This window comes from Phoenix dactylifera, chromosome 11 (genome assembly GCF_009389715.1).
Source record: "Phoenix dactylifera cultivar Barhee BC4 chromosome 11, palm_55x_up_171113_PBpolish2nd_filt_p, whole genome shotgun sequence".
Classification (NCBI taxonomy): domain Eukaryota; kingdom Viridiplantae; phylum Streptophyta; class Magnoliopsida; order Arecales; family Arecaceae; genus Phoenix; species Phoenix dactylifera.
Window position 1 is genome coordinate 18,541,125 of NC_052402.1, and position 19,231 is coordinate 18,560,355.

Here is a 19,231-nt window from a genome sequence, read left to right on the forward strand (position 1 = left end):
CCAGGCCGACCACCCCGCCGATCCCTATCTGAAGTAGGGGTTAAGCGAGAAGATGTAAGTAACTTAATGCTTCAAAGTGCATTTTTCAAATTATTTGGTAAAATAACTATTAGTTGATTAAATTTCGAAATATGATTTGTATTTAGTAAAATGGGTCTGGCATGTTTAAATTTCATTTGAAAATTTTGTTATATGCTCTAAAATTCGTAAACTATGAGTAATTTATGAAATCTGTTATATATATATGCATTCTCAGCATGGCTATGATCTGTTCTCTTCTATTCTGGCCCCGCCAATGGAGATTATACGTTGGACCTGTCGACTTGTAATCTATAAGGAACCGATTTTGACACCGCACCACTGGTAATTAGAATAATGATTTCTGAACACCGTTGCCACCAGTGACTAACAATAGTAGTTTCTAGCACTCTGTGCAACCCATGTCACTGGGTTACGTGGTCGTAGCCTATTATGTTGAGATTCCGGTATCAGAGTTTTAGAAAAAATGATAATAAATTTTGAAAACAGTAAAACGATGCTATTTATGATTTATTGCAGATATTATCCTGTATTTTGATCTGATATGCTCTAACCCCACTTTGGGATATTTTGTTGCTCACTGAACTGGTGTAGCTCATTATTTTATTTTTTTTATTTTTCAGATTCAGAGGCTTGATCGCACGGAATTGGAAAGTGCGTTAGATTTTCCAATAATTTCTTCAGTTATTGGCATTTTAGTTAGATTAGTTTGGACATTTGAATTATGTTAGCAAATGCTATTTTGAAATTTTGTAAGATTGCTTTTGAATGCTTTTAATTATTTATGTCAATTTTAAACATCTGTGGTTAACCCTTAAATAAATTTGAACATCTGTATTTGCTCCGATATGTTCCTATGCCTTGCACGCCGGTGCGGCCTGCCGTGCGAGCGTACGACGTCTGCCGCGCTCCGGGCTCGGAGCGTGACACAACCGGCTAAGCCCTTAAAACAACAGCAGTAGCAAGCCAACAACAACAACAAATACCTACAGGGAAGCTGGCCCTCAACAAATTAAAAAAATAAATCCCAACCCATACTGTTTGTTGTGTGGGGAAGCTTACATTAACAGAGCATTTCAAGCCCCACATTAAAGCCATTCAGTTTTCTCCACGGCAAGCCCCATCAAGATTCAAACCCCACAACAAAGCCCCATCAAACTCGAATAAAAATGAGGAAATCGCGCTTCAACAACCACAGTCCCTAAATTTCAGATCGACTGAAATCCCCAAACTTTATAAGAAATGAATTAAAACAAAAACCCATCCAAATCCATCCAATACAAAACCCAAGCTAGGAAAAACAAAACCATCGCCAACAAAGATCACGAGAGCAAAGCAAGCCAGAACTGATTGAAAATCTGCGGCCACATAGAGAGCCCAAATCGAAGAAAGAAAACCAAGAGACGAGGTCGGATCAAAAACTGATCGACGATGATACCTGAAGGAAATGAGGTATGACTTCTAAGGAGGAAAGAGGAATAGTCGTGCTGCCCTGCTGGGATTTGGGAACTCACGATTTCTCCAAGGTGCCCTCCAGAAGAGCAAAGTATGGAGGAACTCACGATTTCTCGACGTATGCACATGATTTATTATTACCTACATTCTCATGGCTCAGCAGGTCTAATTGAAGCCATCAGAGGCTTGCCCTTTCTTGAATGCCATCCCCCAATTTGAGAAACAAGATTTCCAAGTCTCTTTCCATGAGAAGGGGAAGTAGCAATGGGGGAGAATGAGGTAATAGAAAGGAGCCGTACATTCTCGCTGCATCCACAAAAACCAGCCCATCTTTAGGAGAATAACTTGCTATAGCTGCCTGAAGACCAGTTTCCAAATAATAAAAATGGGTAGCCAAAAGGTGCCAAGACCATGGTCAGCTTGGTGATGACCATGATCCAGTGAGCATACATGTCTCGCATGAGTGCACCGAGAACGACTCGATAAATCTAGGGATTTCGAGGGATGAATCACAAGCCGGCACTAGCCCAAAGATGAATCCACATCTTACACCAGACCAAGACCAATAACAACTTCGAAATGCCCTATTCTGGCGAGAAATGAATCCCTCCTGAAAGTACTAATGCTGAAGAATTGCATCTTCTGCTAATGCTTATATTGATTGGGGTCTCAGATCTCCTTGGGAAATCCCCTTTTCTTGATAACCCTATTCCCCCTATCATCATCCGGAGCTGCCGCAACTCAGGCTCTAATGCTGATACGATGACACCCAGAGTACAAAAATGAATAAGCAAATGAATCAACAAAAGAAGACGGACGGGCTTCAACTTCAATGAAGAAACGCCATTGGTTCCATTTGGTTCCCTTCTGGGCTCCCTATCCTTGGAGCGCTCCCTCTCCCTGAAACAAACAGCAACTTCAGCAATCAAAAAAGGGAACAACAAAACCCACAAGCAGCACAAGGGCATTCCCTCAAACCTCCAGAGGATCAAAATTCATGAAAATGACATGAATGACTCGATATAAAAAGAAAGCTACTTGGTATTACAACGATGGAAGCAAAAACAGCAGCACCAAACTCTCTATATCCATGTTATAAAGCTGCAGAAGATATCGGTATATATATGTGTATATATACATGCATACACATAAAGATAGATGGATACATATAGAGATATATGATAAGGATCTCTAAGGCATTGCTTGAAATAATAATCCCACCAATATAATACAAGAAACCACAGGTGGTTTGAGAGGCATACCAAGCATGATGTATATTATTGATGTCGTTTATTGGAGAATGATTACAAGTGAGCAATAGGTATTCACCCTGGGAACAGTGCATGTCAATACATACTGAAGATTGGATTGCTGAATAAATAAATGGAAGAACAAAGGCTCCTTGGAGTAATAGAGATAAATAAAATATTAGTCAAAATAAAATATATCTCATGCAGTGCCACTCTAGTGGAACGTGTTGAAGCTGACAGTGCGAAAAGAGCCAAGGGGCAGAAAATTTGTTCATCCAACAAGTTTTCACTACAAGAATGCATAGATGAGCGTAGCAAGCGGTAACAAAGATACACTTATCTATGGTAAATTTATGGTAAAACAAGGCCGTATAGAGTAAGGAAAGAGCCAGAAGGGAAAACACTTATTCATAGCACCACTGGAAAATAAAGCAAAGGAAAAAGGTCAAGATGGCATAAAATGGAAAAAAGATGGTCCAAACAAGAAGAGGAGGCCTGAAATATAAAGAAATCGATGCCAAGGATTAAAACAGAGAACCCAGACATGAAGTATGGGTTGTTGTTGATATAAAAGTTCAATGCATTCAAAGATAGTTTACACTCACAGATTCCTAGGTTAAGATTTAGAAAACAACGACATCAAGAAAAATATGAAAAAGGACATAATATGTAACATGTCGTGTTACCAATATATGCGAGATTTCAAATATAATGAACTACAGAATTTTGCACCATACTTCAGATAAATTAAGAAAAAGATGGATACTAAGAGCAGATTGAAGAAATGCATCAAACCCTGGCGCATGCACTAAGAAACAAAAAGTAGGAGTTAAATAGGATAGCAACTAGCTGCTGATATATTAGGAAAAAGCCCGGACTAAACTATTGCATCTACCACATAATGTCATTTTATTTTTAACTGCCTTTCTTCTCTACATGTTGTAAATATTCACCCATGATTACATCCATCTACACTATGCCTATGAATATATGTGCATATTTTGGTCAACTATTTTATCTTATCTGATAAGTAATTATACTACTAGTTTCTCATGTAATATAGCAAATAAACCACTACGAGAAACCTAAAATTGAAAAAGAAAAAAAAAAGATCAAGGAGTATCATGTGCATGTAATGTTATAGCTATAACATTGTGTATATTAGCTTTCGCACAACACCATTAAAATTCTTATCTTTCAATTCCATTTAAACCACAAACAGCAACTCTTGAACACAAATTCCACAGCATAATTTTCATAAAATTACCAAACACCATTCTAGGACCTAGAAGCTGAAATCTCCTCAGCTGCCTAACACAGTTATCTTGTTCATATGCGCATATGCGTGTGCGCGTCTGTGTGTATATACACATTAAGCAACACTTCAGTTTGGCATTGCAAAAACATCAACAAATTCAGAAAAATGAAAAAAAAAACAGAACTAAAGAGTAACCATTTGAATTACCTTTCATTGAGTCGGTCCATTTCACACTTCCATCTTAGATCAGCTTTCTTAGCCTCAAATTCTTCCCTGGTCAAATATCCATGCCCCTGGTTCATACCCACGATGCCTAAATCGGACAGATCCCTGAAAATGTATATTTTTTTCAATTTATGCAGCTTTCACATATGCTGTAAGTGAACTACGCATATAAAATCAAGAGAACTATGACAAAAAAAAAAGAGTTGGTTATAGTTTCAAATTTCAAAATCTCTCTTTATCTTCTAGCTCTGAGGATGTCTTATAACTCTACAAGGACTTGTAACTACCAAGCATACCTCGGAACTACTGGCATCATAGAACTTTGTGCAGTAAATGGATCTTGTGGAAGAATACCTCCCCCAAAAGGAACGTCAAAGGGGCCAGGCGTATAACCCATGTATTGCATGGGACCAGTGAAAGATGCCATGTATCCATCAACTCCAAATGGCATTCCACTACCAGCCCAGTAAGGGTTGTAGCCCGAAGCAGCCAAAGGCATCCCAGCAAAGTTTTCAGCTCCAAAATCTTGATAAGCCCTCCACTGCATGTCAGAAGCTGCAGACAGGAAAGGGAAGAAGCAAAGGTAAAGTAGTCAGACTGATTTTTGATTTGCGTACTACACAAAACATTTGATGATTTGCAGTGCATGTACAAGATAAAAGATTGGTACCACTGATTAAAGTAGAACAAAAAAAAGGTAATGCACTAACCATTACCAGCCATCCGTGTCTTCTTCTTCTTCTTCTTTTTTCCTGGCAAAAAAAGGAATGAAATAGCTTTCTTAAGGGAACAGAATAGACCAAAAGGAAAGGTTTTCATAAAACCAGTGATTGATCATAATCACTGGCTTGCATAGTTACCGGCCCAGACAAATATAACTAACTGGAATTCCTTTGTCAAGCACCAACTGCAAAACCTCTCACTTTAGGATGCACCCTTTTTGATAAACAGATTCTACATTAATCTAAAAGATGATCTGAGATCATAGGATAGTTTACTGGTTCTACGGAACCTTTGCAACAGTTCCAAACACTTACCATGTGAAGTGCCACACTATCAATCGAACAGTAGCCACAATCTCACCCCAACTCCATTACCCCTTATCTCTTAATTTTTCAAGCACAATTATCTAAAAATACTCCAATCAATCCTTTTTTTTATTAGTTTTTAGTCTGATGACAATTAATTCTGAATGAACTGAACTATCCTCCTACAAGTAAACTGCATAAATAAACCAATCAAGAAAACCTAGTCTAGAAGAAGAACCAACCTTCATTAGTCTGCGCATTGGAGACCATGAGGTCAAAATCGGTACCCCTTCCCAAATGCTTGGATTCAAAAATTCGTTCTTTCAAATTGGCAACAGATATGAATTGACCCTCAATTAGAATAGAGTCGTAATCTTTTGCACTTTTAAACTTATAATACCCAGCCATTATTTTTTTTCCCCTTTCCGGCCTTCCTCTGATCTAATTGCAGACCAGCTCGACCACAATGAACAAATTGGCCGGAAAAAAGCAGCAAACTGAATTTAAAAGGCCGAAAACTAAAAAGCAGGCCCGATATCAAGCTAGAACAATAGAAATCATAGACATGAGTACAAGCAATCCTTGATGTAGATAACGCTCTATTATCCCATCAAGAAACGATCTTTCTGGAAAGAAAAAAAGGAAGAGCTCGAGATGAGTTCTCCGCCGACCCCTTTACGTTCCGAACGAATAGAACAGCAATCCCAACAGCAAAGAACCACAATCCGCAGATAAATCCCCAAGATCGCCGATCGACCCCAGCCGCTACAAGAGGAGGCTTCCGCGAAAAGAAAAACCCCTTCGATCAAAGGGATTCAGCCGGAGGAGGAGAGATTGGATCCGAGCTCACTAGACCGCCATCGCCAGAGCAGAATCGCCCGAAGCCGCAGCGCATCCGAGGATACCCCGAAAAACCACTCCAATTGGAAAAATCGAGAAGAGAACGAAGAAACGACGGCTTCTACGACCGAGAGAACCCCAAATTGAACGGCAGAGGGACCTGGATGGATCAACCGGGGAAGGATCCGTAGAGAACTCGAAGCGATGGACAGATTTAAGGGGTGGAATCGGATTGAAGAGAGGATGGGGAGTTAAAAAAAGGGGTTAGGGTTGAGGATTCCCCGATCCTCCCCCTTTAAATCTCCAGCGCTCGGAGATGAAGAGGTGGGGAGCGGAAAGAGGGAATCCGGTTTCCTTTATGGAGCATCCCGGCGGCAGGCTTACCTTAATTTTTCACAAACAAAAAAAAAAAAATCCTTACTTTACCAAAGAGGTGGGGGCCAGAGCAAAACGGTAGAGATTGGAGGCCACTGGAATGGAGATGCAGACCATGATGATAGAGATGGAAGAAGAAGAATGGTGAGATTGTAGATTGAGTGTTTGTCTACTCTCCTTTTGAAAGGATCAAGATCTTTTATCTTACCAACTCAAAGTCGGTGATGACATTGTAAATTAAGAATACATAACATTGATCATGATATACATTTAGAAACCAAAAATCATGTTTCTTTGAAACCTCCTAACCATTCATCAAGTAGTACAATCACCAACAGTTATAATAATATTAATGTAGCAAACTATATCATAGGCATGTAAATTAAAAAAAATGATATCATTGATCATGGTCTGTATATTATAAAATATGTATGTACTAAAATTCAGTATATTTGAATGCTTCAAATTATAAATCATGCAAGCATCACATAGAGCTATTGAAATAATAGATTTTTGGATTACTTGATGCACAGGGAAATGACTTCCAAAAGACATGATATTTGGTTCTGAGATAATTTTTATTATGTAGTTCATAACCAATAATATGGATCCTCCATATGAAATCTCTATCATCGATATTAGATTGTTAGAATTAAGCCCTCAATCCTTTTGGAAGAAAAGTACAACAACTTGTAGATTGAAATAAAAAATTTAGGATATGAAGGTCGAATGCATGTGTGAGTGACTTGGTAAAGAGCATTCTAAAATAACAAACAATTATTATGAACAATTATAAAGATGAAAGTTAGCAGCGCCAAGATTGGTGACTACGAGAGGCCAGCCATCTAGGTGGCAGCTGACTTAGCCATGGTAGGCTGCTGCAGGTCTTGGCAGGGCATGGCAGCAGGCTGGGCAAGGCATGGCTGTGGCAAGGCCTTGGCAGGCCAATGGTAGGTGGCTGGGCATGGCTGCAGGGCTTGGCATGGTGCTGGCAGGGGCTGGCAGGGCCATGGACATGGCCTGGCAGGGCTGCAAGCCAAGGCAGCAGGCCATGGCATGGCTGCAAGGTGGAATGGCCCTTGGCAGGCTGTGGCATGATCTTTGGCCGGCTAGGATGGCCTTTGCAGGCCTGGGCGCAGGGTATGGCGTTGGCAGGCTGCAGGCGCCCGGCATGGCGTTGGCAGGCTGCAGGCGCCCGGCATGGCCTTGGCAGCCGCTAGCAGGGCGCTGGTACGGGGCGGCACGCTTGGGCGCTCGCGAGCGGGCACGTCCTGCCCGAACCTCGCCCGGACGTGGGCGCGCTGCGCGGTGCAAGCGCGGGCGCGTGCAGTGGCCACGCACGGCCGTGGCTTGGGCCGTGCATGGGCATGCCGTGGCTTGGGGTTGCTGTGCCTTGCCTTGGCCGACCTTGGGATGCTTGGCCAAGGCTTGGCCACTCCTCCAAGCCAAGAGTTTGGCCGGGGCCTTGTGCTTGGCGATGCTCTCCTTTGGCCTTGTCTAGGCCCTGAATCCTCCTAGGTTGCGAGCCCCAAAGGCGGTGTTCATGGAGGGTCCTCATCATATGGTCATGCGCAGGCGAGCGCAAGACTTTGGCCATGGTTTGGCCCTCCTTTAGCACCATCAAGGCCCAAAGTCTTCCACAATTGGCTTCTTGGCGGTGTGGCGGGCTTGGGTCCGCAACATTCCCTCCCCCTTGAAAAATTTCCTTGACCTCAAGGATGATGATTGGCCACCGCCAATAGGGCTCCCACGAACCTCCTTCTCTTGGTCTTCTTCCCCAATGGATAAGCACTTACCATCTCTTTCGTTTCCTTCAATCTTTTCTTGAGCATAAGGGAAGCTCTACTTGGATGATGTGCTCCAACCGATCAATCCCATGGTGGTTGTCGAAAGGCTCATACTCCATGTTTAGCATTTGAACATCCCTCCACCTTGATGCTTCATGGGTTGTACTCCTCGTCATACTTTTGGCACCCTTAAGTGCCCCGTCATTGTCCTCCTCGGCCTCGTCCACTCCTCCCTTTGGGAGGTAGACAAGCTTGAACTCGAACCGTCGTAGTAATTCCCCAAATTTTTGTCGCCGAAGGTTCACCGTCCTTTCCCGCATGTTGGTCTTGCACTCATGGTCACAAATCAGCAGCTTGCTGCCACTAAACATGGCACCAACATGGTTTTCTAGGCCTCTCACAATGCTTGAATTATCTTGAAGATAAATAGCCCGAGATTGAAGGGATACCTCAGCTTGAGATGTGGTTGTGCGGGCTGCAGAATGTGCTGAAATTTCTGGGTTTGCAGAATTTTCAGCTGCAAAATTTTCAGCTGACTTTTTATGCTCATGCATGGCCACGGGATGCTGGATTTCTTCTTCATGACCCTCTGCTGCATACTCCATTGCATCAGCAAATGGGAGTGGCTTTGGTGCTGCAAGATGGGTTCCAAAATCAGCCCTTTGAGTAGCCTCCGGATGCACGGGAGTAAGGTCCTTGTTGCAGAAATTTTGAGAGTCACAATTTGGCTCTTTCGGCTCCTTCTCTTGAGGCCGTGGCTCTCCCATAGCATCCCTCCCATAGTCAGCAACACTTTGCTCCTTTCTCGCCTCCATATCTCCTCTTCGGTCTTCAAGCTTTTGATCATGGGAAAGCTCCTTCTTGGGTTCCTTCATACTAGCATGGTTTGCCCCAAGCTTCATACACTCTCGGGCCTTCTCTAACTCTCGTTTTATCATCATCAATTGGCCCTCTCACCACCTACTTTCCCCATAACCATGCTCCCCATCGCGGATAGCATAGCTACTATCTTCATCACTCTTCCGCTCTTTCATGACTCTTGGGCCCTCTTAACCTTTTGTTGCTCCTTATGTCCTCCCTCATATTTTTCATCATGTTTTGCCTAGGGCCATCATCATCATCACTTACTTCCTCATACCTCCCCCGGTACGACCTAGACATGGCTCCATGAGTCCTCCTATGCTCCTTTTCTTTTTCTCTTTCTCTCCCCCAACTCTCTATCTTGTTTTCTCTTCTTTTTTTTTCTATTTTCCTCACTTCTTTCTCCTGTCTTCTCTCTTCTTTTCTTCTTTCTTCTCTCATCCTCATGAACTCATTTTCCCTCACCTTTTCTTCCCTATCCCGAAGATTCTTTCTAATCTTGGATAGGATCTCATTTGCCCTCTTCAAACAAGCCTCACTCTCCTTCATAAGGTCAACTCCTTGCCGGCTAGTGTTTGAGTATGCACCAGACTTCATTGTTTCTTTATCTCCAATAGCCACTCTAATCCCCCTTTGGCTGTCACCCAAGGGATGAACCGACCCTCCTTTATACAAGGCAAGAGATACACCACTCCATCGCCTCCGATTACAACAAAGATTTACACAAGCCTCACAACCCGAGAGAAACGTGTTATTGCTCTACTTGCTCCCTACCCGGTGTAGTTAGGAGGGCACGAGGTACTACCAGTAGCCTTCCTCTTGTGCCGTCCCTCTATACCCTAACACCGAATAGTTGGGTCAAATAGTGCCGGGTACTACCAGTAGCCTTTCCGTTGGCACCATCCCTATGATGAGCAATCTAGAGCACAATCCGTCCTCTTTACAAAAAAATATGCTCACTCCTCTTTTGCAAAAGTAAGAATATATTGAGAATTTTATTATAAGCAAGATAAGCTTCTAATGTATCCACCCACACTCTTAATCAAATAAGATATGTGCAATAAGCAATAAGTAGTGAACCTCACTTTCTAGAGTGTGCAATAAGTAAAGCTTCTTAACCCAACCCAAATCTGAAATTTTCTTGGGTTTAAAGGCATTACCTCTTTAGAGAGATCTTCGACGGAGCTTCTCTAGGAACTTCCTCCGACGAAATTTCTCAATGAAGGCACCAATGATGGAGGGAGGCTTTCGGCCCTAAGCCTCCACACCACTCTTGCCAGGAGCTCCGCGTGCGCTCCTTGATAAGTTGCTGATTTAGGGCTGATTCGGGTAACGCCGGATAGAGTGCGGACTCTTAACACTCAAGTGAATCAAGGCAAGGGGCGGGTCTACTGGCTGCAGCTTGGCCCGACCCTTGTCTTGAATGAAAACAACTCAAGAACACAAGTGGATTTAGAGGAAAGCTTGAGGTGGTTTCTATTCCCAAATGAAGCTACAAGCATAAATCTAGAGGAAACTATGATTGGTCTCCCCTAGCCCAAGTCCAAGAGCAAGCTCAAGGACCAAATACAATAGGGCAAAGCCCTCCCAAGCCTAAGGCCGAAATACAAGAGACTACAATGTTCAAAGGTCTAAGATTCCAAATAGTGCCTCTCTATGGCTTATTTATAGGCTTCCAAGTCCCCATGTGGCTGCCCAAAGATGAGGCTAAGGCATGGCTTCCTAAGGCCTAGGCATGGCCAAGGCCTAGGTGACATGTGGCACAAGGCTGCAGCCTTGGCATGGTGGCTGCAGCCCTTTGGCATGGCTGCAGTGGCTGGGTTGTGGCTGCTGTTCTGCAGTGGCTGGCAGGGTGTGGCATGCATTGGCAAGGCTGGCAGCATGGTTTGGCTGGGCTGGCAGCAAGGCAGGGCATGGTGGCAGCTGACTTGCCATGGCAGGCTGCTGCAGGTCTTGGCAGGGCAAGGCAACAGGCAGGGCAAGGCAACAGGCTGGGCAAGGCATGGCTGTGGCAAGACTTTGGCAGGCCAATGGCAGGTGGCTGGGCATGGCTGCAAGGCTTGGCATGGTGCTGGCAGGGGCTGGCAGGGCTGCAAGGCCAAGGCAGCAGGCCATGGCATGGCTGCAAGGTGGAATGGCCCTTGGCAGGCTGTGGCATGATCTTTGGCCGGCTAGGATGGCCTTTGCAGGCCTGGGCGGATGGCCGGGCCGGCCTGGACGGATGGCCTGGCGCTGGCAGGCTGCAGGCGCCCAGCATGGCCTTGGCAGGGCGCTGGCAGCCTGCCGCACGGCATGGGCGCGCGGTAAGGGCACGCCAAGGCGCAGGCGAGCGCGCCTAGGCAATCGGGCGGGCGTGCCTGGACGCTGGTGGGAGGGCCCGAACCTCGCCCGAACGCGGGCGCGCTGCGCAGTGCAGGCGCGCGCGCGCAGGCGGGCACGGTGATAGACACCTTAGGCCGCCAAGCCAAAATTTCAAAAGTTTGGCCAAGGCCAACCTCCGCCAAGACCAACGCCCGGGCCAAATGCACTGCTTGGAGGTCTGCCCAAGCAGTGGCCGACCATGCCAAACACCGGCGCAGCCCCGCGCAGGCCATGCCCAGCGCCTGCGCAAGGTTCTGCGCCCACTGCAGCAGCGCGCGGCCAACCGCGCGCCCAGGCAACCCATGGCACGTGCAGCCCACTGCGCACACCCACCGCAGAGGCACGACCAGCGCGCAGCCACGCGCGGCCTCCAGCCCGCGCGCCCACCTGCGCGCAACCTCCAGCACGCACGGCCGTCCGTGTGCGGCATCCAACCCACGCGCCCGCCCGCGCGCAGCCATGAGGCCGACACCCAGCCACGCGCAACCCTGCGCGCGCATGCCCAACCGCGCGCAGGCCCCTGCGCACCCGAGCAGCACCCAGGGCGGCCAATGCCCGAGCGCCAGGCCAACCCAGGGCCCCGCGCACCAGCGCACGCCTAGCGCCCTGCGCCCGCGCACGGCCGGCATGCTCAGCGCCCTGCGCCCGCCCGGCGCACTCGAACCTCGCCAGGCCCAGGAACGGCCAGTGCACAGCAAGGCCGCCTCCCCGCCCCTCGCCAACACTTGGCGCCAGCGCAACAGTGGGTTGCGCGCACGCCAGACATGGGCATGGGCACGGGCGACAACCAGGGGCACCAGCCCATGCGTGCGCACTTGGGCGCACACGCACAGAAAGCACAGCAAGCGCAAGGCTCGGCCAAGGCTGCATTCGGCCGAGCGCACCCAAGCCAGACAAGCCCAAGGACAGCGCACGGGTCAAGCCCAGCCAAAGGCACAGCAAGACACCTGAGCCCGCGCACATCGGGTCCGGCCCAGACAGCATGCGCGCCCCCGAGAACCAGACAAGGCAAGCCACGATCAGCCCGACCAAGAGGGCAACCCGGGGACAAGTGGCAACCACCCGCGCGCAAGGCCAAACAAGGAAAGCCACGGTCAGCCCAGCCAAGAGCGCAACCAAGGGACAAGTGGCAGTCATCAGCGCACGGGAACAAACAAGAAAAATCGTCAGCAGATTGTGCCCGGCCAAAGCCAACCGACAGAGGCACATGGCAAGCAGCCAGGCACCAGCGCCGGGGCAAACAAGGAAAGCGCACGCGCAAAATCAGAGGAGAAGCCTGCGGGCTCTTCCATGGCAATTCGGCAGGAGAAAGCACAGGCGACCAGGATGCAACAAGCCGCAGGCTGGACGCGCACAAGGGAGCCACGCCAGCGATCCAAGGGAGCAAGGGCGACAGCAGCAGATCCCTACAAATCGGGGAGGACATCTCGGCAAATTAGACAGCGCAGCCCAGCCGCCCAGCGCAGCAACCAAATCAGGCCGCGCCTGGGCAGATGGCAGCACCAGCAAGCGACACGCGCACAAGCCAAACCAGCAGCAAATCCCGAGCGCCTACCTCAATGCAGCATATGGCCGAAGGGAGCCAAAGATAGACAGCCCCTTGCAGCCAAACAAGGAAGCCATTTGAATTTGAATTAAGTCCCGAATAAGCCAAGGCACTCGGCCTACAAAAGGAGCCTTTAGGGCCCTTAGTCCGACATCTATCATCTACCATTAGCTTTGATTTCAAGTTGTGTCAAGGGTTGTATCCATTTGTTTGTCGGCCGAAAGGCTTGGGCTAAGGAGGAGAACATCACTCCCCTTAGATTGTTTAGGCGTCGCAAGGTTCCTTCCGGATCTTGCCAAGAGTCCTATGTAATCGTTGCTTGATTGGAATAGAGTCATTTGCTTTTAGCAATTCACCCCCATACATTGATTCTTTCCCTTTGTCGAGCGCCCATAGAGGTAGAGCATAGGCAAGGTTCCATCGGCAGCAAGAAGAGAGATACCCACTTCAAGACGGTCCCAACGCACCGCAAATACTCAACCTTGGCGCGGGATTTGGGACCGCAAAGCCTCGCGGGCCAACACTGGTGCTTTCATTGAGATACTACAACGGAGATCGTCGGGTGATCGGCTTCAGTCCAAATCCACGGAAGGACGATCTCAAGGGTATCCTCTAACTTTTCAGATCTATACTCTCCATCGTTCTTGTATTGAGGTCTGAAAATATCAGATCTGAAAATCCTTGTAAATCTGAAAAAAATTCTGATTGTAAGGGGTAGATTTCATGGAGTCGGGTAGTGATTCATTCAGCCCACAAAGACTCTTTGAAACCACTGAAAACCACAACACCGAAGTCAATAGGGTGTTAGAACATTTGGTGACCTCGTTGGCAGCCATAAGAAGAGAAGGGAACGCCAACATAGAGAGGCTAGAGAGGAGATTTGCAGAAAAAAGTAATGAGAATGAAGGAGAAAGAAAAATGAGAGAAGATAGAAGGAGAGGAAGTAGAGTTGAATGTGGAGAAAATTTTGTTGATAGATGGGCCGATGGCATCCCAATGGAGGATCCGCCAAGAAGTATGGAAAGACCCATGAGTGAGCCCGTAGGTAGCCCTCATCCTTGGAGGCCTCATGGCCGACATGCACATGAAGGAAGGAGGGAGGAACGGGTGAACCGTGAGGGAGATGCTAGAGGTTTCGGTCCACATGAGAGGGGACTCCCAAAACCTAAAATTGAGTTCCCATCTTTTGGAGGAGGGGATCCTTATGAGTGGCTCGATAAAGTCGAGCAATATTTTCATGTATATGAGATCCCTAGAGAGGAGAGGGTGACCTTAGCTAGCTACCATCTGGAGGGGAGAGCCAATAGGTGGTGGAGGTGGCTAAGGAATATTTATGAAAAAGAGAGGAACTACTTAGGGTGGACGACCTTTGTCCAAGAGTTCATGAACCAATGGGGGCCTTCACCAACTGTCAATCACCACGGCCAATTGGCCAAGCTCAAGCAAGAAGGCAAGGTGCAAGCGTACATCGACGAGTTTCGCCAACTTCAAACCATGGTTGAGGGTTGGCCGGAAGAAGCACTACTTGGCACCTTCGTGGACAGGCTCAAGCCTTGGCTCTCCAAGGAGATCAAACTCAAACAGCCCACCCGCCTTCAAGAAGCAATGAGGATGGCGGAAATCCTTGATCAAGCCAACATCCATGACTAGCGGCCGACCAAGGAAGGCTCCAACCGAAATCAGTCCAACCCGCTGCCATCCAAGCCACAACCGGCCGCTGCATCCACTTCAAAACAGCAACCCCCTGAGGTCAAGAGGCTCAGCCGAGATGAGGTACAAGAATACATCAAGAAGGGATTGTGCTTCAAGTGCGGCGCCAAGTGGGAAAAAGGACACCGCTGCAAGCCCGGTCAATCCTATGTTTTGTGCATTGACAACAGCGGAGAAGAAGATGATGATGCCGCCACCAGCAGCTTTTCGGAGATGATCCCACCGAAGACAACCCCATCAGCCCCATGCCAAAGGACGCCGAACTATCACTCCATGCACTCACCGGTGTGCAGCGACCTTCAACCATGCGGATGACGGCATGGATCGGCAAGCATGAAGTATCCTTGCTCGTTGACAACGGATCCTCCCACAACTTCATCAATCCGGGGGCCTTGCAACGTGTAGGACTCAAGGGGGCAGCAACCGAGCCATTCGAAGTCAAAGTAGCCAGCGGCGAAAGACTCAAATGTCAAGAAGTTGTCAAAGACGTTCGGCTCAACATCCAAGGGATAAGAATTTCTACAGATTTGCATGTACTACAACTTGTAGGTTTGGATATAGTCCTTGGCAACGCATGGCTTCGGGGCATTGGTAAAGTAGTAACGGACTACAATACCATGACCATGGAGTTTCGGCTCAATGGAAGGAAGAAGATGGGGATAGCACTCAACCACAAAGAAGTCCTACCATGCGAAGCCAACATGATTAAACGTTTGTGCCGACGAGCCCTTTGCTTCGCCGTCATGATGACCAGCCAAGGAGTGGCTGCGGAGGGACCTCAACAGCAGCCAAAAGATGAACTACAAGACTTACCTCCTCAAGTGCGAAAGTTACTTGAAGCTCACCAAAGAGTCCTAGCAATGCCGACAGCACTCCCGCCCAAGCGTGCCTTCGATCATCCCATCCGACTCAAGGAAGAGAGCAAGCCAATCAACGTGCCTCCATATAGGTATGCTCATTTTCAGAAGGGAGAGATTGAAAGGCAAGTCGAGGACATGCTGTAACAAGGGATCATCCGGCCGAGCACCAGCCTATTCTCATCACCGGTCCTATTGGTAAGGAAAAAAGACGGGTCTTGGAGGTTTTGCACTGACTACAGGGCCTTGAACGAGGCCACCATCAAGGATCGATTCCCAATCCCGACCGTGGACGAGATGCTCGACGAACTCCACGGTGCCAAATACTTCACAAGGCTGGATCTCCGGGCCGGCTATCATCAAATCCGGATGCGCGACGAAGATGTCCACAAGACGGCGTTCTGCACCCATTCCGGCCACTTCAAATACTTGGTCATGCCCTTCGAACTTTGCAATGCTCCATCCACCTTCCAAGCAGCCATGAACCGGGTATTCAAGCCGCACCTAAGAAAATTTGTGATTGTCTTTTTTGACGACATCTTGATCTATTCCAAGACCATGGAAGAGCACATGCGGCACCTAGATTTAGTCTTCCGCACCTTGGAAGAACGCCACTTCTTCATCAAACCCAAGTGCGCCTTTGTTCAAACCGAGCTTGACTACCTTGGGCATGTGGTATCCGGGAGTGGTGTACGAGTTGACACCTAGAAAGTAGAAGCTATGACAGATTGGCCATTGCCCAAAGATGTTTCGGCCTTGAGAGGGTTCCTAGGGCTCACCGGCTACTACCGACGCTTCGTCAAGGGTTATGGTCTCATCGCAAAACCCCTCACGGCCATGTTGAAGAAGGATGGATTTGAATGGACCCCGGCCGCACGCCAAGCCTTTGAAGACCTCAAAAGAGCCATGACACAGACCCCGGTGCTTGCATTACCCGATTTCAACAAACCCTTCCAAGTCTTCACCGATGCAAGCAACGAAGGAATCGGCGCAGTTCTAGCTCAAGACAAGCGGCCTCTAGCATTCATTTCCAAAGCTCTTGGACCGCAGCCGCAGAAAAATGCATGAAGCACATATGCACGGGAGCTACTCGCGGTCGTACACGCCGTCAAAGTTTGGAGGCCATACCTGCTAGAACGACGCTTCACCATTGTCACCGACCAACAAGCTCTCCGCCATCTTCCACAACAGAAAATTGTGACTCCGGAGCAGCAAAAATTTCTGGTAAAGTTACTTGGTTTTGAATATGATATTATGTACCAACCAGGGAAGGAAAACAAGGTGGCCGACGCCCTCTCTCGCAAAGAAGGAAGTCCTTTGCTCGACAGCACCCTTGAGGACAAGGGTATTATTCTCCAAGGAGGGGGGTGATACACCTCAGGCCGCCAAGCAAAAATTCCAAGAGTTTGGACGAGGCCAACCTCGGCCAAGACCGACGCCCGAGCCAAATCCACTGCTTGGAGGTCTACCCAAGCAGTGGCCGACCATGCCAAACACCGGCGCAGCCCCGCGCAGGCCATGCCCAGCGCCTGCGCGAGGTTCTGCGCCCACTGCAGCAGCGCGCGGCCAACCGCGCGCCCAGGCGACCCACGGCACGCGCAGCCCACTGCGCGCGCCCATCGCAGAGGCACGACCAGCGCGCACGCCCGCAAGAGCACGCAGCCACGCGCGGCCTCCAGCCCGCGCGCCCACCTGCAAGCAACCTCCAGCACGCGCGGCCGTCCGCGCACGGCATCCAGCCCACGCGCCCGCGCCCAGTAGCCAACCTGCGCGACCGCCCGCGCGCAGCCATGAGGCCGACGTCCAGCCACGCGCAGCCCCGCGCGCGCATGCCCAACCGCGCACAGGCCCCCGCGCACCCGAGCAGCACCCGAGCCGGCCAACGCCCGAGCGCCAGGCCAACCCAGGGCCCCGCACACCAGCGCGCGCCCAGCGCCCTGCGCCCACGCACCAGCACGCGCCCAGCGCCCTGCGCCCGCCCGGCGCGCTCGAACCTCACCAGGCCCAGGAACGGCCAGTGCACAGCAAGGCCGCCTCCCCGCCCCTCGCCAACACTTGGCGCCCGCGCAATAGTGGGTTGCGCGCACGCCAGACATGGGCACGGGCGACAACCAGGGGCACCAGCCCATGCGTGCGCACTTGGGCGCACACGCACAGAGAGCACAGCAAGCGCAAGGCTCGGCCAAGGCTGCATCCGTCCGAGCACGCCCAAGCCAGACAAGCCCAAGGACAGCGCACGGGTCAAGCCCAGCCAAAGGCACAGCAAGACACCTGAGCCCGCGCACATCGGGTCCGGCCCAGACAGAATGCGCGCGCCCGAGAACCAGACAAGGCAAGCCACGGTCAGCCCGACCAAGAGGGCAACCCGGGGACAAGTGGCAACCACCCGCGCGCAAGGCCAAACAAGGAAAGCCACGGTCAGCCCAGCAAAGAGCGCAACCAAGGGACAAGTGGCAGTCATCAACGCACGGGAACAAACAAGGAAAATCATCAGCAGATTGCGCCCGGCCAAAGCCAACCGACAGAGACACATGGCAACCAGCCAGGCACCAGCACCGGGGCAAACAAGGAAAGCGCACGCGCAAAATCAGAGGAGCCTGCGGACTCTTCCATGGCAATTCGGCAGGAGAAAGCACAGGCGGCCAGGATGCAACAGGCCGCAGGCTGGACACGCACAAGGGAGCCACGCCAGCGATCCAAGGGAGCAAGGGCGACAGCAGCAGATCCCTACAAATCGGGGAGGACATCTCGACAAATCAGGCAGCGCAGCCCAGCCACCCAGCGCAGCAACCAAATCAGGCCGCGCCTGGGCAAATGGCAGCACCAGCAGGCGACACGCGCACAGGCCAAACCAGCAGCAAATCCCGAGCGCCCACCTTAATGTCGCACATGGCCGAAGGGAGCCAAAGATAGACAGCCCCTTGCGGCCAAACAAGGAAGCCATTTGAATTTGAATTAAGTCCCGAATAAGCCAAGGCACTCGACCTACAAAAAGAGCCTTTAGGGCTCTTAGTCCGGCATCTATCATCTACCATTAGCTTTGATTTCATGTTGTGTCGAGGGTTGTATCCCTTTATTTGTCGGCCGAAAGGCTTAGGCTAAGGAGGAGAACATCACTCCCCTTAGATTGTTCAGGCGTCGCAAGATTCCTTCCAGATCTTGCCAAAAGTCCTATGTAATCATTGCTTGATTGGAAGTTATTTGCTTTTAGCAATTCACCCCCATACATTGATTCTTTTCCTTTGCCGAGCGCCCATAGAGGTAGAGCATAGACAAGGTTCTATCGGCAGCAAGGAAAAGAGATACCCACTTCAAGACTGTCCCAACGCACGGTAAATCCTCAACCTTGGCGCGGGGCTTGGGACCGCAAAGCCCCGCGGGCCAACACACGACTTGGGCGCGCGCGGGCGCGCGCGGCCGCGGTGATGGAGACCTCAGTCCGCCGCGGCCCAATCCGGAGCATTTTGCCGAGCCCAACCTCGGCCATGTCCAAGAAGCAGCCAATATCCACTGCTTGGAAGTCTGCCCAAGCACTGGACAGCAGCCGGCTCAGCCCCGCGCAAGCTATGCACAATGCCCGTGCGAGGTTCTGGGCCAACCATAGCAGCCGTGCGTAGTGCGGTTCCGGGCAACCAGCAG

At 49.6% G+C, this 19,231-nt stretch overlaps 3 protein-coding genes across 9 annotated transcripts; 2 read left to right on the forward strand and 1 right to left on the reverse strand.

Moving 5' to 3' along the window:
• Positions 1–1,476: 1,476 nt before the first annotated feature.
• On the reverse strand, positions 1,477–12,041 carry LOC103714352 (E3 ubiquitin ligase PQT3-like). Of its 7 annotated transcripts, none has more exons than XM_039131820.1 (4): positions 4,898–6,882; positions 4,524–4,782; positions 4,210–4,332; positions 1,477–2,394 (listed from the first exon to the last, which is right to left on the reverse strand). In XM_039131820.1, exons 1-4 carry the CDS (start codon positions 4,938–4,940, stop codon positions 2,079–2,081), a joined length of 741 nt encoding a protein of 246 aa, XP_038987748.1. In that variant the 5' UTR covers positions 4,941–6,882; the 3' UTR covers positions 1,477–2,078. The 7 variants fall into 7 exon arrangements, 3 of the variants coding, with proteins under 3 accessions (XP_038987748.1, XP_038987747.1, XP_038987746.1); XM_039131819.1 differs by having other exon boundaries at positions 4,944–6,875; XM_039131818.1 differs by having other exon boundaries at positions 4,938–6,875.
• Positions 12,042–14,054: 2,013 nt separating this feature from the next.
• On the forward strand, positions 14,055–14,675 carry LOC120112556 (activity-regulated cytoskeleton-associated protein-like). Its single transcript, XM_039132132.1, has one exon. The coding sequence runs from the start codon at positions 14,055–14,057 to the stop codon at positions 14,673–14,675; it is 621 nt and encodes a 206-aa protein (XP_038988060.1).
• Positions 14,676–17,421: 2,746 nt separating this feature from the next.
• On the forward strand, positions 17,422–19,211 carry LOC120112557 (translation initiation factor IF-2-like). The gene has a single exon (XM_039132134.1). It carries the CDS (start codon positions 17,422–17,424, stop codon positions 18,538–18,540), a length of 1,119 nt encoding a protein of 372 aa, XP_038988062.1. The 3' UTR covers positions 18,541–19,211.
• The last annotated feature ends 20 nt before the right edge of the window (positions 19,212–19,231 follow it).